The 22,853-nt window shown below is 42.0% G+C and overlaps 1 protein-coding gene across 4 annotated transcripts in view; it reads right to left on the reverse strand.

Annotated features, from left to right (window-relative positions):
• PTPRE (protein tyrosine phosphatase receptor type E) overlaps positions 1-22,853 on the reverse strand; it is a 94,865-nt gene that overhangs the window by 12,182 nt on the left and 59,830 nt on the right. For 3 of the 4 annotated variants that reach the window (XM_082764554.1, XM_082764555.1, XM_082764553.1), the window contains 12 exons: positions 17,186-17,288; positions 16,834-16,907; positions 15,281-15,417; positions 10,869-10,959; positions 10,043-10,119; positions 9,879-9,915; positions 9,294-9,391; positions 7,632-7,751; positions 6,276-6,436; positions 3,625-3,760; positions 3,063-3,212; positions 682-775 (listed from right to left, as the gene is read on the reverse strand). In XM_082764554.1, coding sequence (XP_082620680.1) covers positions 682-775; positions 3,063-3,212; positions 3,625-3,760; positions 6,276-6,436; positions 7,632-7,751; positions 9,294-9,391; positions 9,879-9,915; positions 10,043-10,119; positions 10,869-10,959; positions 15,281-15,417; positions 16,834-16,907; positions 17,186-17,288 — 1,278 coding nt within the window. Of the gene's footprint in view, positions 1-681; positions 776-3,062; positions 3,213-3,624; positions 3,761-6,275; positions 6,437-7,631; positions 7,752-9,293; positions 9,392-9,878; positions 9,916-10,042; positions 10,120-10,868; positions 10,960-15,280; positions 15,418-16,833; positions 16,908-16,986; positions 17,289-22,853 lie in introns of all 4 variants that reach the window. The other variant, XM_082764556.1, reaches the window with a different exon arrangement.

Raw genomic sequence — 22,853 nt, forward strand, 5'->3', positions numbered from 1 at the left:
CATGATTTACTGAGCGTGTGGAGGAGAGCACTAGCTCTTCTGTGGTTTATTTTTACTTTCACACAGGATATGACAAGCAAGGTCTGAAACTTATTTTAATGAGCAGACATTGCAGTGCTGCTCCAGAGTGGGCAAGGAAACATACAGAAAGTATGCTGGTTAAGTGGGTGAAACTGCTGAATTATTTCATTCAGTCCTGAAAAAAATCTGGTCATTACATATTTTACATTGAAAAAGTTAAAATAAATAAATAATTTGTGTGCAGACTCTCCATAAGGACACCACACATTACAGGGACAGGATACTCTGCCTGTGTCGTTGCCCAAGCATTGAGCAGCCATGTCTGCAAAGAGGACGACAAAACCAAAGGGAAGCTAAGTAAACCCTCAAAAATGTGGTCTACCTAAAAATGAAACAAAAACACTTTTCAAAGCATTTGAATTTTACAGGCAGTATGTAAAAGTTACAACTTTTCTTTCTTCAAGGCATATGCAGTAATTATTTGCAGAATTACAGTTTCCAAGTTTGGGCTTTCCTCTCTTCTGGACCCAGCCAACGCAGCCATATGCTGATATGAGATGTGCTGGTACTAACACACAGGTAGAATATTTACTTACGACAACCTTAGGATAGCCGTGCACTTATAGCACTTGTTTCTATAGATAAAGTTGATCATCTTACATGGGATGATCTGGATGACTCTAGCTTTTTTCATATTTGCTGGAAGGTTGCCAGTTCTCATGTTTTCCTTCATTATTCGGACATTTGTTAATTTCTGCAATAAAACACACAGATGACGATGAGGACTAATTGAAACAGAAGTGGTTCTCTTCTCACCATGTTCCTCATAACCTGTACCCAGAGGATTCGTTATCAGGTACGGAGCAGTCCTACAGTCAAAGCCAGGTTGACTTTTCAGAAAAGCCACTCTGTTGTCCTGTCTGTACAGTATAATTACGAATGATGGTCACGTAATTTTTTTCATACTAACAAATATTTTTGGGAGTCTGAACATGCTTCCAAAGCATATCAGTAAAGTTTAAATGCAATAAAATGGCAGCAAGTTTTCTTTTTTTTTTTTTTTTTTAATGACACTTCTGGACTATTTGAGCGTGGCTTCCAAAAGCACAAAGTCCCCACGCCCTTTGAAAAGTTTCTTCAATTTCAGATTCAGAAATTGAGTTTCACAAATTTAGCCACTTTTGAAAACCTGTCTGCATTACCTTTTTATCAAATTAATTTCATTTTTTTCTTCCCAGCCTTTAAGCAAGCAGAGGAAGGTCGAGGAGCACACTGAACACTATTCCACTCCTGCAGCTCCAGCCCAGGAGCTTTGCAAGCCCGGCACTGAAATAGCGGCCGTTTCATTTCCACATTCTTCTCAAGTGCTAAAATGCTTCTCTTTCATAAACTTCACTTCCCTTATCATCCAAGCACAAACTCATTTCATAAGCATTCATACTCATTTCCTTGATATTAGCAGTGTAACGATCCTTTTCAGATTATTAAAATTCTGAGATGCACCACTGGGCATAACGAGGTTGCACGAATGTAGGGCCGGCTGTGCACTACCTACTGTAACCAGGCTCTATACATTTCCAGCTTTTGCTAGCAGAGGGACCAGAAGATAGTGGTATCCTCTGTTATTTATTCAGTATAGGATGACAGTATTCCCAGGACATACAAGACAAGCGCTGCCCTATCCCCAACATTTTTTTGTAGTAGAGATTACACATGAGATTGTGCCCACTAACATCAACAGGCTGCTTCTGCTGGGCTGGGACCTGCCCATCAATGACTGTAGTTACACAGCTGCATTTCAGCAGCTATTTAATACAAACTCAGTTCACATTTATTCTAATTTTCAAGCTGCAAAGAGTTTTTCAGGTACTTCTCTGTATTTGCCAGATACTGAGCAGCAGCACATCCTAATGCCAGTAAAAGCTCTAGTACCAGCAGCAAACCAATAAAAAGAAACTCCCATATCTCAGAAATCACCTTCCAGTTAGTCTGTAATGCCATGTTTAACAGACTTTATGTCAGAGAGTCTGGTAGTGGTTACAACAGAGTTCTGCTCTTCTTCTGTGCAGATTGGCTCAGTGCTCCTGGCCCATCTAAATGCTTTTCAGAATACACAGCCGAGCTAAACGTTGCTCTCTGTACTTTGTGACAGAAGCTAGCACAGTGGACAGCAAAAAAAACAACACCTTAGGAATTCTGAAAAAAAGTGGAATACTCAATGTGTTCACTTGCTTCCTTCCCTCAAAGAGTGTAAATCTTTTGAATGTTGAACTTTTTGCTGTACTTTTTACTTAGTTTTCTTTTCACACTTCCCAATTTCTGATTAAATTAATCCGTTAAAGGAAAAAGAGAAATTCAGTTAACACTGAATTCATTTGATTAAATGACTAAGTCATTTAATGTCTTCAACCCATATATAGAATAAGTCTTTTAGCATAGGAAATGTCACAGAAAAGTTCTAACTATTTCCTCAGCACAGTTGAAGTCTATTTTAAACAGGGATCAAGAAAGACAGCGTCACTGGTATTTCCAGTCAGGGCTTCTCCACAAAACAAGAATGCCTTATTTCTCCACTTTTTAAATATATATTTTTCCCTCCTGGTAGTTGTGGATACTCAGCACAAAACCTGAAAACTCTCCATAATTCACTCTGCTGTCACGGTGGTGACTGAGTTAACATTTCTGTTGACATGCCAATTCGGTCAATGTAACCCAGCTCCGTTTTCCAGCAGTATCTGATCTGGCATCCAGTATAAGACTGAAAGAATAATTCCGTTTTTCTTCTACAAGCAAACCAAATGCATATAGGAAAATATCCATCAAACGATGAAGGTTTGAACGTGCATTTTTCGAACAGGGTGTTAAGGCCAGGCCTCCTTCACTGATCCCACAGGATCCATTCCCATTACATCCACTATAAAAAATGGGTGGTTCAGTCTTGACAGTCCCTTTCTTTTTTTAGTTGCCCTTCTCCTGCTTCTGAAGTATCTTTTTGTCCCAAGTGTTTCAACATTTGAAAATCTTAGACCCTTCGTACTTACTTTAAATTCTTCTTCCAGCCCTATTTTGACAAGGTTTGGCGCTGCACTGTGCGATGTTTGTAGATGTTTTTCTAGGGATGACACATCTAGCTCCGTGTCACCGTAGAGGTAGTATTCAAGTAAGGCTTGATAAATGAAGGAGTACTGCATCTGGAACAAGCAACAGGCATGTAAGCATGATGCACGTCAAGGAAGCCAAACCATACCATGTCTGGCACTTTCATTCACCTCATTTGGCCTACAACTCACTGATCACCAACGTATACCTTAGGGTAAAACAAAGTTCCTGTTACATCACTCCTTAAATTCCACTTAATTGTGCAAGGGGAAACCCTGGACATGATACCACAAGATACCGTGCATTACAGTGATCTATCTCCATACCAAAGACCGAACGTGCCTCTATCTCCTTCCCCAGCATTACCCTTCTTCTGGGCTTTGCTTATGTCCCAGTTACCCAGGTGTGCAACAGAACAGGGAATATCACACTGGAGATAAAGATGCGCATTAATCGACTTGAAGAAAACATGAAAAATTGTAATTTCAACCAATTCCTACTTACGTCAGTCTGAACCATCTGCGGACGCTGATTACGGATTCTTGAAACAAACTCAAAAACATCAACTTTCTGTTCAGCATGCATCATGTCTATTATGGCATCTATAACGATAAACGTGCCTGTTCGGCCCACACCAGCGCTTAAAAAGGCGAGAAAAAAAGACAAAAAAAATAGTTGAACTACAAAGTCTGCAAGAATTGCTATGGCAAGGACAGAGGTGGAACTTGCGCTGTTTCTACTGAACTGAAATACTCAATGTGCAACACGTTTTCATTTTTGATTTTGGTAGTGACAGCAACACAAAAGGATTTAAGTTTGTAACCTAAAAAGTTACCATTTCTAAGCTGTTTGAAGAGGTAAGATCACAATTATGTTACTCAGACACCTTTGGTAAAAACAAACAAAAACCAAAACAAAACACACACACAACTGTGCTTGAGCAGTTAAAATAATTGTCTAAAATTAAATTTTAAATATTGTTCCTTTTTTTCTCCTCTTTTCTGCATGACTGCTGTTACAAGTTCTACACTTCCGAACACTGCTATCCCCAAATAGATACATATTTTAAATATCCTTCAACAGCCACGAGAGGGAGCAAGATTACTATAAATTATATCGCTCCCGATTTCCAGCTCTTCCTCTCAGAGGAAAAGGGCATGGCATCCTGTGCTAGGCATTAATAGCTCTCCCTTAACCTCCTGTTAGCTTACTTCATACAGCAACTGCCGTGACGCCCAGAAACACCTTCTGAATCACGACAAACGTTTCTCCCCTCATCCCCACGTGCCCAAAAGATGCGGAGTAACTTTCAGCAAGGAAACGGCAGGTTTTAAATCATCTCTGAAGAAAACAATTACCGCATGTGGCCATTCAGTGCAGCCAGGCCTCCCTTCCCTCTCGCTTCCTTCCATTCACGTTTGACCTCTCCCACAGCGGCCGACTCCACCTCGAGCCCTGCTTTCTTGACTCACACTTTACGGAGATTTTCCTCCTCCTGACGTGTCCCGGAGGCCACCCCTGGCCGTGATGTGCCTTCTGCCACCCACCCGCTGGCCTCACACCCCTGGGCCCCTCTCTCGTCCCTCACCCGTGGGTGCCCACGTCCCCTCTGCCTGCGGTCAGCTTCCTGCAGACCAACATCAAATTCAGTACGACAAAAACTTATTTTGTCAGAGACTGCCAATTCCCCTCCCCTCCCAGTGTTTTACCTACTGCTTTTTACTTCCAAATGCCAAATTAGCGTGGTTTTTTTTTTTTTTTTTTTAACCTTCAAAAATCTCTGACTGAGCAGTTTTTACCCAGAATGACTGGAAGATATTTTTGTAAAAGCTCCCCCCCCAAATGCACGGTTACTCACTATCGATGAGTTTCCCTTTCCTTTTCCCAACAATTCAATAGTGTCATATCCTGCCTGTAGCGGAAATTAAGTGTCACCTTTCTCATTCGTTACTTCTAAAGCAGGCCAAAGTGCCACACAAATCCCCACCTGGCATGTAGTGCAGTGACTGCATGCTGCTGGACAAGTATATAGATATAAAATATCTCATTTAAATATAAAATATCTCATTAGAAGTCTGCAGAGATTTATCTTTATTTTGTCTCTACTTTTCTTAATTAAATTAAGCACGGAACTTCCTCCTGGTTCAAAATAAAGCTCAAACCCAGTATTAGTCTCCACAGAACATCACGGCTAAAGGCTGAAAAAATATAGTGGGTTTCTCAAAGGAAAGGTTATGTGAGACTCCTAAAGTCTTGTTCCTTCTGAGGCTTTTCTTTAAGACTCTTATGTATGACACTTGGGAAAGAAGACAAAATTTGAATGGAAACAAAAAAAGAAGAGGCTGGCTGGGCAGGACAACCATGCACTTCTCAATAGTGCACAGGGAGTCCTCAAGGACTCTCAGAGTATTTCTAGATGTCCAAGAAAAGTAACAGAAAAGAAAGAAATACACGAATCTACAACCATTTCCTTGAAAACAAAACCCAGAAAGACAAAGCTGCTATTCTTTTCTTTTTACTCTAACCTCCCTCAATATGATAATTGTTCCTAAAAAGTCACTTCTTCCTCAGTTGTAACATTACAGTTGCTACAGAGATTGTAATTATTCTTTTAAAAATGATTTTTTGATTAAGGTTTCATTAACATTTAATTTCAAACACCTTAACACAAACTTTTAACAGCAGCAAGTTCACGTGGTTGCGACTGAATGAGTGGGATTGTGTTCTGCATCGGTATGTAGTACATTTCTTAAATTGCAGCATTTCAATCTCTTAAATACAAGCCTTTATTTTAAAAACTTCAAGGCATTTAATGGACGATTTACATAGCAAACTAATTTTATTGTGGGAAAAGTGGAGGATGAATTCTCAGAGGAGCATTTAGTGGCAAAGGTCACAGATTTGTATTACAAGTCTGTTTTTCTGACAAAGAGCATATTTATACCAAAGATCATCCATGGATAAAACAAAACCTTCTGTCTGAGTATTACAGTGACAGCAAAGACCTATCTTTTGAAACTGTTCTTACCCCTGGCTCTAAAAAGCTTAGCATAGTAAGCTCGTAGCCTATTAACAAAAAATAAACATTCAGCCTAAATATTCCGTGTGTAACTCCAGGCCAAACTAATGGAATGGTTTGAAGAGTTCAAACCTACCTGCAGTGAACCACTACTGGCCCAGCATGGGCAGGATTCAACGTTTTGACTTTCTTCAGGAATTTCAGCATCCCAATAGGTGTGAAAGGCACTCCAAAATCAGGCCAGCTGGTGAAGTGAAGCTGTGTGACGAGCCTCAGCGCTTTACAACCATCATGCAGCTGCAGGGAACACACAGACTGAGTTGGACATCTCATTTTCCATGCTGAGATTTATAAACAAGCTCCCATGATTATGACTTGTATTCCTGCAACACCTGGATCCTGACTCAAGGATTAGACACTTACAGCATATGTACAATATAAACACGGAGTAGAATTACCATATATTCTTAAAATGCATGTTTGCAGAGAAAACTGGAATAATCCCAAATTAAAATATGTAAAGTACAAAATTCACAATTCATGCAAATAATTTCAAGTCCTTTTTCTCTTATAAAATCCTCATGACACTTTGAGCAACTTCACTGAAACTCAGAAAATTCACTCTAAACATTGAAGACCTACATCACCATGAGGTGCCGAGTTCCAACTTTAGCAAACTGCTTTATCACAAAACCTGAAAGATGGGGATAAACATTTCACATCAACACATTAGAGGACAGCTATGAGTATTATCCACTGCGTCACATGGCCTGTGTGGATTATCAGCACTCTGTATCATACGTGAAAAATAAAGTGAAAGTAGTTCTATATGGCTGGACACAGCTTATCAGCTCTCACTAGACATGCTACCTGAAATAAATATTGTGATTCTATCTGAAGACTTCAACCTGCATTACACTGTAATTGCATTACAAACACAGCAACCCCCCTTTATGGGGCGAGGATCTCTGGGAGCTTGTCCCTGTAAGAGGCAACACACTGTGGATGTGCACGCAGTCATCACCTCTGTCTCTCTTGTGATCTAAAGCTTTCATTGTGCTGAAGACCAAGGTTATGAGAGAAGCCAAACTCTAATGCTGTCTGACTTTGGCCAGCCAGTATCCAGAATCCACAGACCACTCCAAATGCCCAGCTATATTCAAATTCACTCATTTATCTATCTATACAATTTGTCCCCCAGAAGTTCATCACTCTGCTCCTGTTCTCTTTCCTTGGTAATCACAAGAAATGCTGTGGCACTTGGCTACAGGCAAGAAGAAACCTGAGCAGAGCCTATTGCAATTCATTAAATGGCTGTGGCCACGATGCATGCTGTCACGCAGAGCCAGCCAGCCCAGATGCAGCACAGCACCCTTCTTGATTTGCAAATATTTAATCTACTTTCCAAATCTATTTTTTTTTTTTTAATTTGGCATTGCAACAATTTGCTTGAAAAGTTAAAATGGATGCAGAGAGGAGCGTTGTTACTGACCGACTGGACGCAGAACTTGCGAATGGTGTAGTCCACGAGAACGATGCAATCTTCCACCGACACGCGGATGTTCCCGTAAGTCCAGCACCCCTGATCAGGCCAATACTGATAGCATTTCTCCTGTACAAACACACGGTGCAGTTTGTAACGCTGAATCTGACTTCACTGCTGGTCACACATAAAACAAGGCAGGTATTTGAAAACTGTGCGCAGAAGTGCACATTAGAGTATGTGGAGTTAGTCATCTGACAGAAGACAGCTTTAACACTTTGCCAGTGCTATCGATGATTAAATTTATGCAGAGAAGGGTGTGAAAAGCCTTGAAGCTGTTTTTTAAACTATCCAGATCTAAACCACATGAGGGGGGGGGGGGGTAGGGGGGGCTTTCTGATGATAGAGAGGGAACTTTGATGTCTTGACCCTTTATTTTTAAGCTTTGGGTGTAGCCAGTGAGAAATGTGAGGGAGTCCTTATGTAGGAGTCATCAGGAACATCGAGTTTTAACAGTTTAACAATTCTGCCTTCTCACACTGGAAACAAGCTCTTCTTACAGACTGCTTTGCAGTTTGAGAGCTTGATCAAGCAATGCTACAATTAACAGTAAAGTAAAGCAGAAGTACCACGGTGAACAGGCGAAGAAGGAGAGCCTTTCCTCATCACTGCTGTGAGATGAGAGTACCTGAATTGTATTTTCTTTCTTGTTTTAAATAAATAAATAAATAAATAAATAAATAACACTTATGAAGGCCAGTGTGCCATTTCCCCCAAGCCATGAGCTGCCCACTGCCGTCCCGAGGCAGGTGCCACTGTCACCACCACAGCACGGCTGGCAGGAGAGGTCGCCTCTGAGCAGCAGAACAGGCACCAGCAAGCTGCTGGGCTCTGCCTGCTTTTCCTTCTGGCTTTCACAGCTAACAGGGAAACGAGGTTTGCTTCTAGTGTATGGTTTGGAGGACTTTAGGTATTCATACAATAAGGCTGCGGCACAAACAGCATAGCAAAGTTTACCCCAGAAGGAAAAAAAAAAAAAAAGACTACTTAAGGATCTCTTGTCAAAATCTCGTGATGGTGCACTTCCTTAATGCTTTGACTTAGCTTCTAAGATCTCCGAGGCAGGAAAGAAGTTAAATGTTTGAAGCTCGTTGCGTCTCGGTGCTCAGCCAATACGCGCAGAAAGTCTCACGCAACAGGAGGAGCACCGCGCGCCGGGGGAATGTGGGAACAGGAAGCAGCAGAATCGCTCTCACAAGAGAGCAGCCTTGTTTTTCAATTGTTGTGTGCATGCCCCAGAAAGGATTTTGAAGCATAATACTCAGAATACAAATGAATAGCGTTTTTCTCTTCGTTTCTAACCAAAACCACCCACAAGTGCAGTCCTATGCTGACAAAAAACAAAGGCACAAGAATGTGCCTTTGGCTACGGGTGACGCAGGACAAAATCAGCTAGGAGAATTTCATCCTCAAGATCTACCAGCATAAATTTGGACTTTGGGAAGCTAAAAGTACGTTCATTAGCAGGCACTCAGATGAGCTTTCAGCTCCTTTTAGGGGCTGGAAAAGGAAGTGGTCAGATACACGGCTGGCCAGGTGCTGAGCAGCCGCAGCTACTTTTGGATCTCAACGTTGGTAGAGACATCCTCTGTCACGCTGACAGCTCCTTACCTCCTTCCTTTCTTTCAAGTTTGTTAACATGACGATAACTGCAGACTTCTGCTCCCATATCATCCGCCAGAAGTCATTGACCGTTTCTTGCTTGGGTCCTGCACACAGAACACAGCTCTGCTCAACAGATGTGCCCAAGACCAGCAGCACCACGGGACGCGCCAACATCCCCTGTGCTGGGTGCCCACCCAGAACTGTGTTTACTACAAACTACTCATGCTTTGACCCATACTGCGTATTTCTTAAAAACAGTAACACTAATACTAAATAAATAAATAAATAAAATCCTATTATCTTTTACACAATTATTTTTCCTCACCCAAACCCCCAGATGAGACAAAAGAAGAGAGAAACAAAGTGGAGATGGAAGTGGAGAAAGGCAATTCTCCAAGCTAAGAAGAGTACCTGCAGGTTGAAATGCAGTGGGTGCCCCCATGCTCACTTCACTTTCATTTACAGTCTAACCTTTAAAGCTCACCTCACATTTGGCCACCATCTGAACCCGAAAATAACCTTTATAAAACTTCTAAAATTAAATACATTCAGCCATAAAATGCACATAATAGAGAGATGAGAATGAATTACCTTGTGCTGCTATGAATTTATTCTTTTCTTTATAACCCTATGGAAATAAATATCATAGGAGTTAAAAAATGAAATGTCAGTGTGTGCTGGCAGAAAAATGCCTATTTAATATTAATTTACAGTCAAAGTTAGCAGTTTGGCTAGCAGTGGAAAACTGAACTTACATCTATATATGACGCATTAATGTAGTCTGAAGGTGGGACTCCATCTATTTGGGACAAAATCACTCTGGAATGATCATCTGGAAAAAAAAAAGGCATTACAAGCACATTTGCATTTGAATCAGTCTTCAGTATGTTAGTTCCTTATAAATATCAGGACAGGCTTAGCATCAGCTGTCTTCAAACTGCAGGCTGCACCCCAGCTATCTCAGAGGTGCTCTGCTCTGCTCCAGCTAAACCCTGTGGACACCACGAGTGGGTTTTGGTGGCCCTTCACATCCTCCTGCCAGAGCCTGAGAACGGTGACTGTACGTGCACGCTGCAAAGCGCAGCAATTTCACAAGGGTTTGTGGCTGGGAGAGCCAGACCTGGAGGAGGACATCGCTGCCCAGAGCGGCTGCGGGGGCTCTGCTGAACTCAGCAGCAGCTGCGTGCTGTCCCCAGCTCTCATCAAGAAACTTCCTCCACACAAGTCTTGCTTTGTCCTCACACTTGAGAGTTACTGGGACTGCATCTCCAGAGCAGTGGAAGCCCAAACTTCACTCTATTTTATTTCAAGCCTGGAACACCAGTTTGACATATAGTCGTTAGGTAGAACACTAAGTTTTTATATCACAACACCTGATTAGCATTATAGAAAAACATGACTTAAGATGATCAACAGCTAGAGACATGCCACAGCAAAATAAACAGGTTTTACAGAGATATGAAGAACACCTGTGACCAGTGAGATTATGTTACTTGAATATTTTCAGCAAATGAACACCGCCACCATGCTCAATGCCAGACAGATAAAGCATCTGATTTAGAAGAAAAGGTAATGTCTTACATGGAAGGATGTTAGGGTATCTGTTTTTCTCCCTGTTTTCTTCCTTGTTTGCCATTTCAAATGTTCCCTGCACATATCCAGGTGTTAATGACTGAAAAAAGACACAAAGAGTCATTGTGTTATAAAATAGCTAACTGCTGACTGCACACAGCATAGGAAAAATCTGCATTTCTACATAATGCCTCTCATCCAACAGAATTAAACATATTTTATTTTTTTCCAAAAAAATAACTTTCATTACTCTAAAACAGGAAACCATGGCCTGGCAGATTTCAGTGCAGAAAACGAGTTCAGCAGTTTTGAAAAATAAGTAATTTTTCCACCAGAAATCACAGTTATTTAGAAGACTGTTAAAATCTGAGCTGCTGCTTTAAGATGCCATCTGCCATCATGATTCATAGCGCCGTGACCCAGCCATGCGGATGCATCGCTCTGTCGAGCTCTGCTCCAATAGCTACTTTTAGCAATAGCAGTTGGTTCAATAACAGAAACAGGGTTTGATTGTTAATAGCTCAGTGCTGAGAACATGAAATATCAACCGTCTTGTCCAGATCTACAGGTGAGGCTCCAACTCTGGCAGAAAGGGAGGAATAAAATAAATCACAATTCGTTAGTATTGAAGCTCAGAGCTCAGTGTAAGAGCACAAGTAAAAATTTTGCTTGTAATCAGCAAGATCTAAGGCTGCAGATAAATTTAGTCAGGCTTAAAAAAAAAAAAAAAAAAGTCTTTCAGAACAATCAAATGAAAAGCAGAAATGAAAAATGGAGAGGAAGATGGTGAAGATAAAAAGAAGGAGGTGCCAGAGGTGGTAACACTCCATCTCCACAGTCAATGCTGACGGAATACCATCACCAAGAGGTCACGGGGGCTTCCCTGAAAGCTGGAGAGATATGGCTGCTATGGAAAAGGCCCACGGAAAAAGCAAGGAATGCTGCTCATCCAGAAACACAGCATGAGACTCATGTTCCCTGTGCTTTGAGATGCCCTGCTCATGACAAACAGTGTAAAGGAGCATGGAGGTCCATCAGGTTTGGTATGTTTATCTCCTCAAACAATGCTAGGGTGTGTTGGATCACAGTGAGGTAAAATCCCAGCAGTTTGGGAGTGCAGAACCTCCTTCTCCCACCCCCTTTCTACCTCCTCCACTTCCCCCAAATCTGCTCAGCCTACTCTGAATCACTTAGGGGAAGGGAAAATTGGGAAATGACTGTATTTTAAGAATTAGCTTAAAGCAACTGTCCCTGCTTGTCTGTCATAAAGCACTGTTTGGACTTTCCCCTTACAAACAGAAATCAGTGTTGTCAGGGTTACATAGCATAGAAAGAGGGAGGAAGGAAAGGAGGGAGGACCTCACCAACACAGAAAGAACAGCAACTTGCATTTCTGTTTTTTTTTTTTTTTCTTTATACCACCTAAACTTGTGAATGTAAGAGAAAGAAGGCTAAAAAAAAGAAAAAAAAAAAAGAAAAAAAAAAAAGAAAGAAAAAAGAGCTACCAGTTAAAAAAGAAAGCTACTTCTAGTAAACTGCCTAATTCCTTATTCAATTGAAACCCATGCTTTTGCTAATTAAAACTAATCAAAGCACATTTACAATTTTAAGAAACAGAAATTGAATTTATGTTTTGCATAACAGTAAATAATTAGCACTCATTCTGAAGATAGCCAAAAAAATTCCCAATGAAACGTCATGTTAGTCCTGCATGTTTATGTGAAAAATGCATGAAAAATAATTACTACTCCACAATAATCTTTCCAGTCCCTGCTCCTTACTTCTGCAAGGCCACAACACCTCCATGGACACTTCCTAACGTCGCACCACGCTGCCTAAGGAGTGCTTTGGACCCCATGCAAGGACGCTGCCCATTTCAATGGGCTTCACAACCCAACCCAACCATCTCCAGAGGGGAGGATGGGAGTCAACAAAGATGCACTTGATCATGTCCTCTCCATCCTCCTATGTGTCATGAGGAGATGATGAGTCTTGGTGGCACTGGGTTGTCTGCCCAGTGGGTACGGGGTCACTGCGATCTTATCTGCTCCCACTTCGCAGGAACCCTAAAAAGCTCTGCAAAGTGACAGAGCGGTATGACCTATCCAAGCATCAGCACATTTTCTCATTTTTTTTTCACTGCATGAACCACAGGGACATCTTAAATCAAAATTAAAACTTCAAAGGCAAATTCTTAGGAAGGTTTTCAGACATTAATCCGAAGATTGAGGCAATGACCTAGCCATCATACACTTCAACAAACAGCCAGCTCATTTTGTGTTATGGATAATAAATAGAGGTAAGACTTATTTGAGGGACCAATACAGGAAGGAATTATTTGTTTTGTTTTGTTTGTTTGTTTTGCTGTGAAGAAAGAAAACACGCTTCCTAGTGCCCTATGTATACACAGGAATCAAATAAAATTAATAAAACGAAGATACCGAGGGCAGGAGACTGCTATTTCAGTGTACAAGTGCAACTGTGCAATTTAGGGTAGTTTAGGCTTTAAGGGTAAAATCAAAAGCACTGAAGAACACAATAAATCTAACAGAACTGTCCTCAAAAATCCTTTCTATCTGCTGTGCACTGCTTGCCTACCAGTGCTTGCTTTTTTACTTCCACTAGAAAAATCCCTCAGGGCCCAACTCCTCTGGGCGGTGCACATGCGCAGCCGCTGCTGGCTCGCAGGAGTGCCAAAACATCAAAATCAGCCCAAATCCATTTCAAATTCTCAAGGAAGAGACCTTGTATGTGTCTCCTGGGACATTATATAGGCCCAGTGAGGTAACCCTGTGGACAGCCTGCTGGGCTGGAGCTGCCATGGCCTGGTGCCTGGCGGGAGCTGAATTCGGGCCTCTGAAGGAGGGGCTGGCACGTAGGCATCCCATGCTGGCGGGTCTCGATTTCTCAACCATTTTCTTTCTCACATTGCAACAGCAGAGTTCTGTTTATCCATTTTCCTGTTTTATGTCATAATATTGATAACTAAAGTTCAATTTTCACCTTTCCTTCCCCTCTCAGGCTTGAGCAAGCAGCACATACAAGTCCGCAAGCAGCCACAGGCAATATAACGGGGAAAAAAACAGCACAAAACCCATCAAGCAGACGTTAGGTACAATCACCCACAGTCACTTACAAGCCTGCTCTACACGTGCCTGTTCATTTACAGGTATTGGACCACGGTTTTCAGACTTGGAGCTTGTGTGCAGACAGAAGCTCACCCGCTCGCAGCACGATGCAGAAAACGATCCAAGCAGAGCAGGTTTTAAAATAAAAATAGATTGCTTGTTTCACTCCTGACTGTGGAACATATTAATCAGGAGAGTCAAAATTCACAACTGTGCATCTTGACAAATTAGTTTTCACATTCATTTTGTCGAGTTAGATAAATATCTCCACAATGCTGTGTCTCTTGCAAGGCAAAGAAATTATACCTTTTAAATATACCATCAAACAAATTGCAGATATAAATATGCTACCAATTAAGAAGGTAACATAACAGGCTGTCTAATTAATGCATGCATTGGCTTTGACAACTCTGTATTTGACATTTAATCTACTGCTCTGTGCAACTTGCTTCTGCTGCTAAGGCAAGTGAAGAGAAATAATGAAAGTTTGGTAAAGGCTCATGAAACAGGCATGCGAGGGCTGGCTGGCAGTGCCATGTTTCACCATGGACACCGGTCTGCAGCAGCTCACCACAAGCTCTGGTTACAACTCATTCTCACAACCACACGCAGCTGTTTGGGTTATGTGGGGAAAACAGAATCTCCTTTCTGGCTAAGGCAACGCTTCAGAGAAACCCTCACAGCTGAGATACTTCATGGAAACGTATCTACTAGGGCACCAAGACCTATGAAAAGGGAAGTGATGGGAGGATAACAGCGAGCAAAAGGTCAAATCACCAAAAAAATCCCAAAACTCATTAGGGCAATATTACAGGCCACACTCTTTTACCCTAAGTACTTCCCATAGAGGTGAGGCACTCGTAATAATTGCTTCCCCCTACCAACAAGAAAATCAAAGTTAACGAGATTCTTATTCCACTTTCCTCTCTACCACAGACCTTCTTTAAATGCTAACCTTTCAGTTAACCTTTCAGATTTTGCCACAGGGCAGTGTGAGCAGGTGTGCAGAGGGGTAATGCCCGGGACAGGAATGCTGAAGCAGAACATCCCCCTCTTCAAATGCCCCAAGCAATGTAATAAAAACAGCATTTTGGCCTCAAAACTGACCCAGACAAAATTAAAAAGTGTTAAAGGAGGACAAACTGTACCAGCACACTCACACAACGTATGCTAAGGTTCTGAGATACCAGCATCACACACACATTTTTTAACAAATTGTTAACATTTGCAGACATTTTGATTTGCTCCCTATTTTTCACTATGCAGCTGTTCACCCCAAATCTGATGACTTACATTGAACTCCTCCCGGAACAGTTTCCCTTCATCTGCTGATCGGATCCGTATTTCCTCTTCAAGATTTTCTACTGGAATAGGGAAATACTTCTTTGGGCCCGAAGGAGACCTGCTGAGCAGCATCACCCTTTGCTGTTCTGTCAGTTCAAGGAAAATAAATGTTAAAGCCCTGTTCAGAGCACACCAATAAATTAATTCAAATTGCAAATTAATTACTATGTTGGAGGATGTCAAAACATACTCCTCAAAAGAGACTTAAATCAGTGATAAAGCTGATTTTAAATGAAATAAGAAACCAAAGCCACAGGCCAAGTGACTTCTTCAAGACACACTCAGCTCAATTAGAACCACTACTGGTAAAATCAATGGTTTCTGTACCAGATTACAGTGCGACCAAGTTTTGTTTAGGAAAGAAGAAGGTTCCCCTTCTGCTGAGGAACAGACAGCAACCGAGAGCCACTCTGTAGCACAGCAGGGACTGGAGGGACAATTTTTGGTATTTATCCGCAGGAGATACGACTGGATTACTTCACACATAAGGCACCTGTAGCCTGGCAGATGAGCATGACTTCCAGCAGCCAGGCTTCGAAACTAAACCCTCCCATTGAGTGCATGAACCACTGATGGACAGGCACAGAGAAACTCCAGAGCAGGTTCAGCAGGGCTTGTGCACAACCGCCGGGACTGAACAGGAAGCACCCGGGGTGTATTTAGAAGCCTGATTTTCTTGATGTTTTCTTCCACAGTACTTTAACCAAGTCTTCAGTTCATATGTAGCATTGTGGATTTGTCAGAAAGAACCACTGTAACTGTTCCATTTCATTACATTTTCCTCTTTGTTATGGCCACAAAATTTATAAGCAAGAAACTAATGGCTCCTCCACATGTACTGTTTGAACTTCCTGAGCCCCACCGAGCCACCAGCCCTGGAGGCTCCCTGCTCAAGGAAATAAAAGCAGCACATTCAAAAAAGCCAGGGGAAAACATTTACCAATTCCTGGGAGTACTTTATTTTAGTCCAACTGGCTTACAACACATCCCTATCTCATCCCCTTGCTTGCCTGTTTATGTGCAGGAACAACCTGCTACTTTCACAAAGAGTTAAAGGCTTTTTATTTTATTTATTTTATTTTGTCTTTTAAGACAAAATATTGCAAACCTTTCTCTTAATATAATGATCACAGTGCCAGAAACTTGAATCTCAGTCAGCATCCTAATAAAACATTTCTAAAGAACCTGAAGAACATTTACTAAGAAGTATTTGCTGCATCACAACATAAAATGAAAGTTATTTAAAACCAACGCCTGAAAGTTAAGATAAATAGATACAGATAGATTGATAGATAGATAGATAGAGATAGAGGAATAGATGCGTATGGACCTCTTCTGATGTTTTTGTTTTTACTATTTTCTCTTTATTAATAATCTTAGAATTTACATTATAAAATAAGAGGCAAGCATAATTAATGCTTGAATAATTGAATTCCTGATGAACGACAGAGTGTGTGCACACACACAATTCACACAGACAAGGAAAGCAAATCTCTCCTTACCTTGTTCTTCCAAGATCCCATTTGGCATCTTTTTGTCACCGGAGTTCACAACAGCTTTCCGATGTCTTCTGAACCTTAAACACACACGCCGCGTTAATCTGAGAAACTACGTTTAAAGGTAACATGCATTTTCCCAAATCAGCCTTTACCAACCATGTAAGCCTGGAGAAGCTGTTTCTGTTCATCTTTCCGCGAGCTGCTACGGCGAGAGCCGCTAGCACCACGGCTCCCTGCCCTGCGCTGTGATGGAGGCTCCTGCCGCACCATGCGCACGCACGCTTTCGTTTCCTCATTAGATCATATCAGAACAAGACTGAACTAGTTCTGCACGCAGAGCTCCACACAGACGTACCTGAAAAAATAGCCAGCCAACAGAATGAAGATGATGAACACCAGCAGCAGGATCAGCATGGAAGTCAGCAGGTCCCTGTGTAAATTGTTCTCCTCTGTAGAGTCTGCAAAATGAAAGACAGTCAATGTGAAGCAGTACAGATGCAGACTGCCTCATCCAGCACAGGCAGGACCAGCCCGGGGTATCAGAAATCGTTGGTTCTACGCAACGATCTGCTTGCACTTACTAAAAAGCATCACAAAATTTATTTAATATATGCAAAGCTGAAATTAAAAGCTTTTTCTTTTTTTCCCCCCAAAGGCACACACGCACAGAGCACTCTCTATCTGTTGCTGACAGTGTCACGTATATTTTGGGGACGACTGGTTAGCAACAAATTTACTTGTAATTAAAATAAGTTTAAGTGCTGCAAGGTCCTGAACTACATTTGAAGCCCATTCTACACGTTTCCATCTGCAAGTACCCTTGCGCGCAGCAGCTGCTTCTCAACCAGCCAGAAATCATCCAGGAGTGCCACCCTTTCCTTAGACTTTATCTACTCCAAAGGCATGGTGTCTGTTTAAAACACATGCAACTTATCCAATGTGACATGCCACAATGTATGCAAATACAGGCAGGGATTTTTATACATGCTCAGAATGGAAATAAAAACAAATCTATGTTATATCCAGTATGAACTGCAAGTCTCACCCTTCTGTTAAGTGTTTTTTTTTTTCAATGTATGTGGCACTTCACATTTCAGTTTCAATGTGCTTTCTGTAACCTTTTAATGCTACTGAACAACATATAACACATTAAAAACACACAAAAAAAAGAGCATGTTTTGTTTAAGCAAACAAAACTCTCGGCCTTAGTCTTCAGCAAGCAAAATACAGCCTTGCTGCCTGTTTCTCCTTCCGACCAGGCTCATAAACCCAAGTTTCGGCATCGGGGTGGGCAGATGGGGTCAGGAATTATTGCCCAAAGCTTGTGCAGGTGGACAGAGCTCTCCTTGGTCACAGCCAGATAAGATCCCTGCAGTAGCAGCCCTTGCTCGTGGTATCTGCCAGTATGGGTCTTGGGACCCCCACTTCTCCATCCGTACAGAAGCCTTCCTCATGTGCTCTTTTTGTCAACCTTCTTACCAACATATGCTCTACCAAAAAGAAGGCAGTTTTGGTTGCTGGTAGCTTTCTTTTCAAACTGTATTAACACATTCTTAATGAGTTCCTCACAATTTCTACAGTGGTCTTTGAATGTGGAGAGAGGCAGCAGTAATTCTAACACCTCTTGCATTCACACTTACCTAAACTCTTTCATTTTACTTGCAGCGAACACTTTCTGAATAGGCCACAAGCCATGACATAAAATATCATTCAATCACAAGATTACAATAATTACCTAAAACTACAAAGTGGTCCTCCTAACAACACCAGCCCTGTATCAAACGATATTTTTCCACGTCGTGGGTAATCACCGCTTCAAAACAAATGAGCCTAGTCATATTTAAGTCACGGGTGAGAGAGCAGGAGGCAAGCTTGATTAACACTGTTAAAAAGAAACTCCACAAAGAGGGGAAAAATAAAATTTGGAGAGAAGAAATGTGAGGTTTTGCAAGTAGCATATTAGGGCCTGGAATAAAACCTCCTTTATAGGCATATCCACAGGGCAGACAAGGAGAGAAGCTACCTCAGTCAACATAATAGCACGAAGAAAGGCAAGGCAATAAAATGCACGAAACTTGACATTTCAGTGGTATATGAAGACAAAAGTGACAGGCATGACAAAATCGTAATCAGAAACCAGCACTTGACAGGCTTTCAGAAAATCACTATTGTAGGAAATGTCTGGATGGAATCACATCAGGCAGAAGCAGCCTAACAATTTCTGTGTAGCACTTCGCAATACTGAACTCTCTATAGAAACAATGATCTGGCAAATAAAGAAACAAGAAGTATGTATTTGCCTTTCACAGGCAAAATGAACCGCTTTAGCCCACTTCTGTAGTTTGGAAATTTGAGACTGAATATTTCAGATCCTCCAGGATTTGGGGGTTTTGGTAGTTCTTATAATCGGTTCTGTTTCAAGATGCCTAAGACAAAATGACAGCAAAAATTCTGAGTCACGGGGGAATTAAAATTTCCCGCAGTCCATTACACAACACAAAAGCCCCTGTCTCTACTTTTCCGAAGAGCTGACACATCTCACACCCTATTTTTAAGGGGACTTTGGAAAAGTGATTCATGAACAAGGGCCACAAACTTCTTCCAGTGCAACCCTGGAGCAGTGCAGCCTCATGCCAGAGGACTGCCCACGTTTCTTTCAGCACAGGGCAGCCCTGCAATGCCTGGTGCAATTCTCTGCATCAAGATCTTTCCTCTCCCCCTACAAGGAGATGAGGTCAAAACCCATGAGTGGCTCTTCCTTCCTCATTTGTGGGCACATCTATTTCTGAAGCCTTGCAGTGGCACATCAGTGGCCTCACCTCTGCAGAGCCAGCATGTAAGGCATTGCATGTTTTTAAAGAGTTGCATTTATTACCTGTATTTTCTTCAGTGTCTGCACTGGTGATTTTATAAACACAACCAAAAAACTGCAACAGAAAGTTGTGACAAGGCTTAGGCCATTGCAGGTTCACAGATGGAAAGATCTTTGGCCAAGATAACTCGCTACGTATTAAGTCGGATTTTACTGGGAGACTGAAACAGAGATGTGAAGTATTTCTTTAATCACTGCTGCTTCCAAAGTTGACAGCTGAAACATGAGTAAGTACATGCAGAAAAGGCAGATGTCTTCTAAAGCATCTTCTGTACCACAGCCATGCTGGGAAAAATTTCCTGCTGCTCCAACACAAAGAGAGCAGTGGCCCCAAACCGCATGGTTTTCTGTTCACAGCTACATGGAAACAATTGTCTGGAGGGTACATTTCAGAACTACAATGAAATAGGGACTTTGAACTTGGCAAAGGATGAGTGTTGTCACCAGAAGGATGGTGACAACCCCTCGTGATTCCCCTGCCACCCACCGAGTCTGACTCATGGGTCCTTCCCTGCTTTATTCCCTGCACTGCTGTCCCAGTTGTCTTTAAGGCTTTTTCTGGAAATGCATCACCATTTCCTCCAGGGTTAGGATGTTCCTAGTTTCAGTGTGCTAGCGTTAAAAACAAAAGCAACCGCAACAAAAAAGGGAACTAACGGCAGTATCTACACAACAGTGCATGTCCTGCTGTCCCCCTACCATACTCCCTCCACAGGTTTGCTCCTCTTCATCCCTGGATCACTTCCTTTACATGTAGGACTGGGATAGTACAGTGGCCCATTAATGCAAAGGACAGCAACGCCAGTATGTAGGCAGCGCTCCTGTCAGATGAAGGATGGATGGAGAAGCTCTTGGCCACGTCTCTGCTGAAGATTTCAGCTCAGCTTGCATCAGATGTTGCACCCAGCTTGCCTGGTGGCCATGCAAGACCTCATGCCATAACTTAGGGGAGATGTCAGACCAAACGATCTACCTCATGGGAGTGCTGAGTATCTTTTACATTGATCCCTCACTTAAACCACTAAATCTGCTCATGTTTCAAAGAGAAATCAAGCTTCTTCACTGTTAATTGTGGCCTTTCAATGCTCCTCACAAGCCCCAAAGGGCAGATAACTCTTTCCAAATTCACCAAGAGTAACTGCAGGGAGCAGCCAAGCTCCCCAAAGCGTGCAGCCCTGGCACAGAAACCCTTTCACACTACTGCTGAGCTGCAGGTACTGGGGATGCTACTTGCACTGCAGATGTACGTGTGGCACAGGCTGTCCTCGTGCTGTCCTTTGGACTAATTCTGTGCTGAAGATAGACCCAAGAGACATACTTTGGGCAGTCCTTAGCACTTTTCATGGACACGGGCAGTTCTGAAATCTCAGGACTCTGTGAGTAGCAAAATATTTTGCTGCTGCCATAAAAGCTTTTGCAAGTGCTTAACTTCAGTTTGCCTCTCAGCAGGTTTAACAGTGATTGATTTACCATAATCAAGCCTCTTGCAATTACCATGTGCTTTACAGGCTCTGAAAAACCTGAAAGCTAACTCGCTGCATGGAGAGCTCGCCTCCTGCCTCAGTTTCCCCAGAGCTGTGCTGCCTCCTGCAGGCTCGGCTGAACTCGTGCTGCGAGGCAGTGCAGGACAAGTGCCCCACACAGCGGGGATGCCCCAAGTCCAGCCTGAGCCCCCTCAAGCTACTTTTGGATGATAAAACCCCGTAGCAGTGAGTTGCTGTGCTTCACAGCAGCTACTTGCAGAGAGGAAGCAGACAGACAGTCAATAACCAGGCTTTGATAGGCATAAAAAATATACCCAAAGTGAAAAAATAAAAAAATAAAAAAAATGCTGAAGAAAGACTAAAGGAAACAGAAAGGTGGGGGAAACAAACTAGCATCCAAAGCCCACTTCTCTCCTCATGTTCTTCAGCAGCAAATGAAAGAATCATGCTGGCATTTGCCATCCCGAAGACCAATGGATATGCTGTACTTAAGGAGGCTTGGGGGATCCCATCAATGTCCATAAATACCTGTCCTATATACCTAAGAGGACGGACCCAGGCTCCTTTCAGCAGCACCCAGGGCCAGGCCCAGAGGTCTCAGCCCCAAGCTGGAGCCCCAGGGGCTGCCCCTGGCCCTGGTCTGTGCTGGGCGGGTGCCGCAGCCCTGGCACAGGCTGCCCAGAGAGGGGCTGGGGGCTCCTCCTGGAGAGCTTCAAACCCACCGGGACCTGGGGCTGGGCACCCCGCTCAGGTGCTCCCACTCATCTGATAAAGTCATCGTCTCTGCATCTTAATACATTGGTGGTGGAAAGTGTAAAGAGGGGCATGAATACCATGAAAGATTCGGGCAGTAAACACTGCTGAAGTCCTTTCCAAACATTTAAATTTAAGAGTTTTACTACTGCAGCTCCCAGGCTGCTTTGACATTTAAATGACATAACTAGTGTAAAACAAAACAAAACAAGAATAAATAAAAGGATCCTAGCTATGATTAACCTTGGATAACTAATAAATATTTAAGTAACCAGAAAATATTTGAATTAAATGGACCAGCATCATCTCTAAACAGTTTGTTATATGTATTTGATAGCATAAAGTTTTATCTACCTGAAACGTATGTGCAAATCCAAATAAACAAATTTAGGCAAATCCAAATAAATAAATACTGCTTTATATTTAATGCAGTTGAATACTGAGTAAGTCACAGTACAATTTCTCCAGTAAATGGCGGTACAATAAAACCCAGAGTATTCTGATTGTATTAAATGGGAATTTCATGGTAGCAATTTCATGGTACTCCTGCAGGAAGCAAAATGGCAGCAGTGCTGAAAAATTGAGTAATACTCAAAAACATCCTATCTTTTTGGATCATTCATCAAATCTGCATGCAAAATGACAACTCTTCTCAGTTATTTCCATACTCTTTTAAACAGAAATTTCTTCATACTTTAATCAGAAATCTTTAATATTTTTTTAAAATATTGTATTAGCTCAGTAGCTATTAAAAGTATTAGATAATCCTATTATCTTGGAACCCTCTATACAGCAATCTGTTTTCAGTGTGCATGTTTTGTTTATCAGACAGAACTCTTCTTTGCTTCTCACAGCAAAGTAACAAAGGCTTTGATATTTCTAAAAAAAAAAAAAAAAGTTTAGTTGTACTAATA

This window comes from Aythya marila, assembly GCF_965140915.1.
Source record: "Aythya marila genome assembly, chromosome: 7".
Taxonomy (NCBI): domain Eukaryota; kingdom Metazoa; phylum Chordata; class Aves; order Anseriformes; family Anatidae; genus Aythya; species Aythya marila.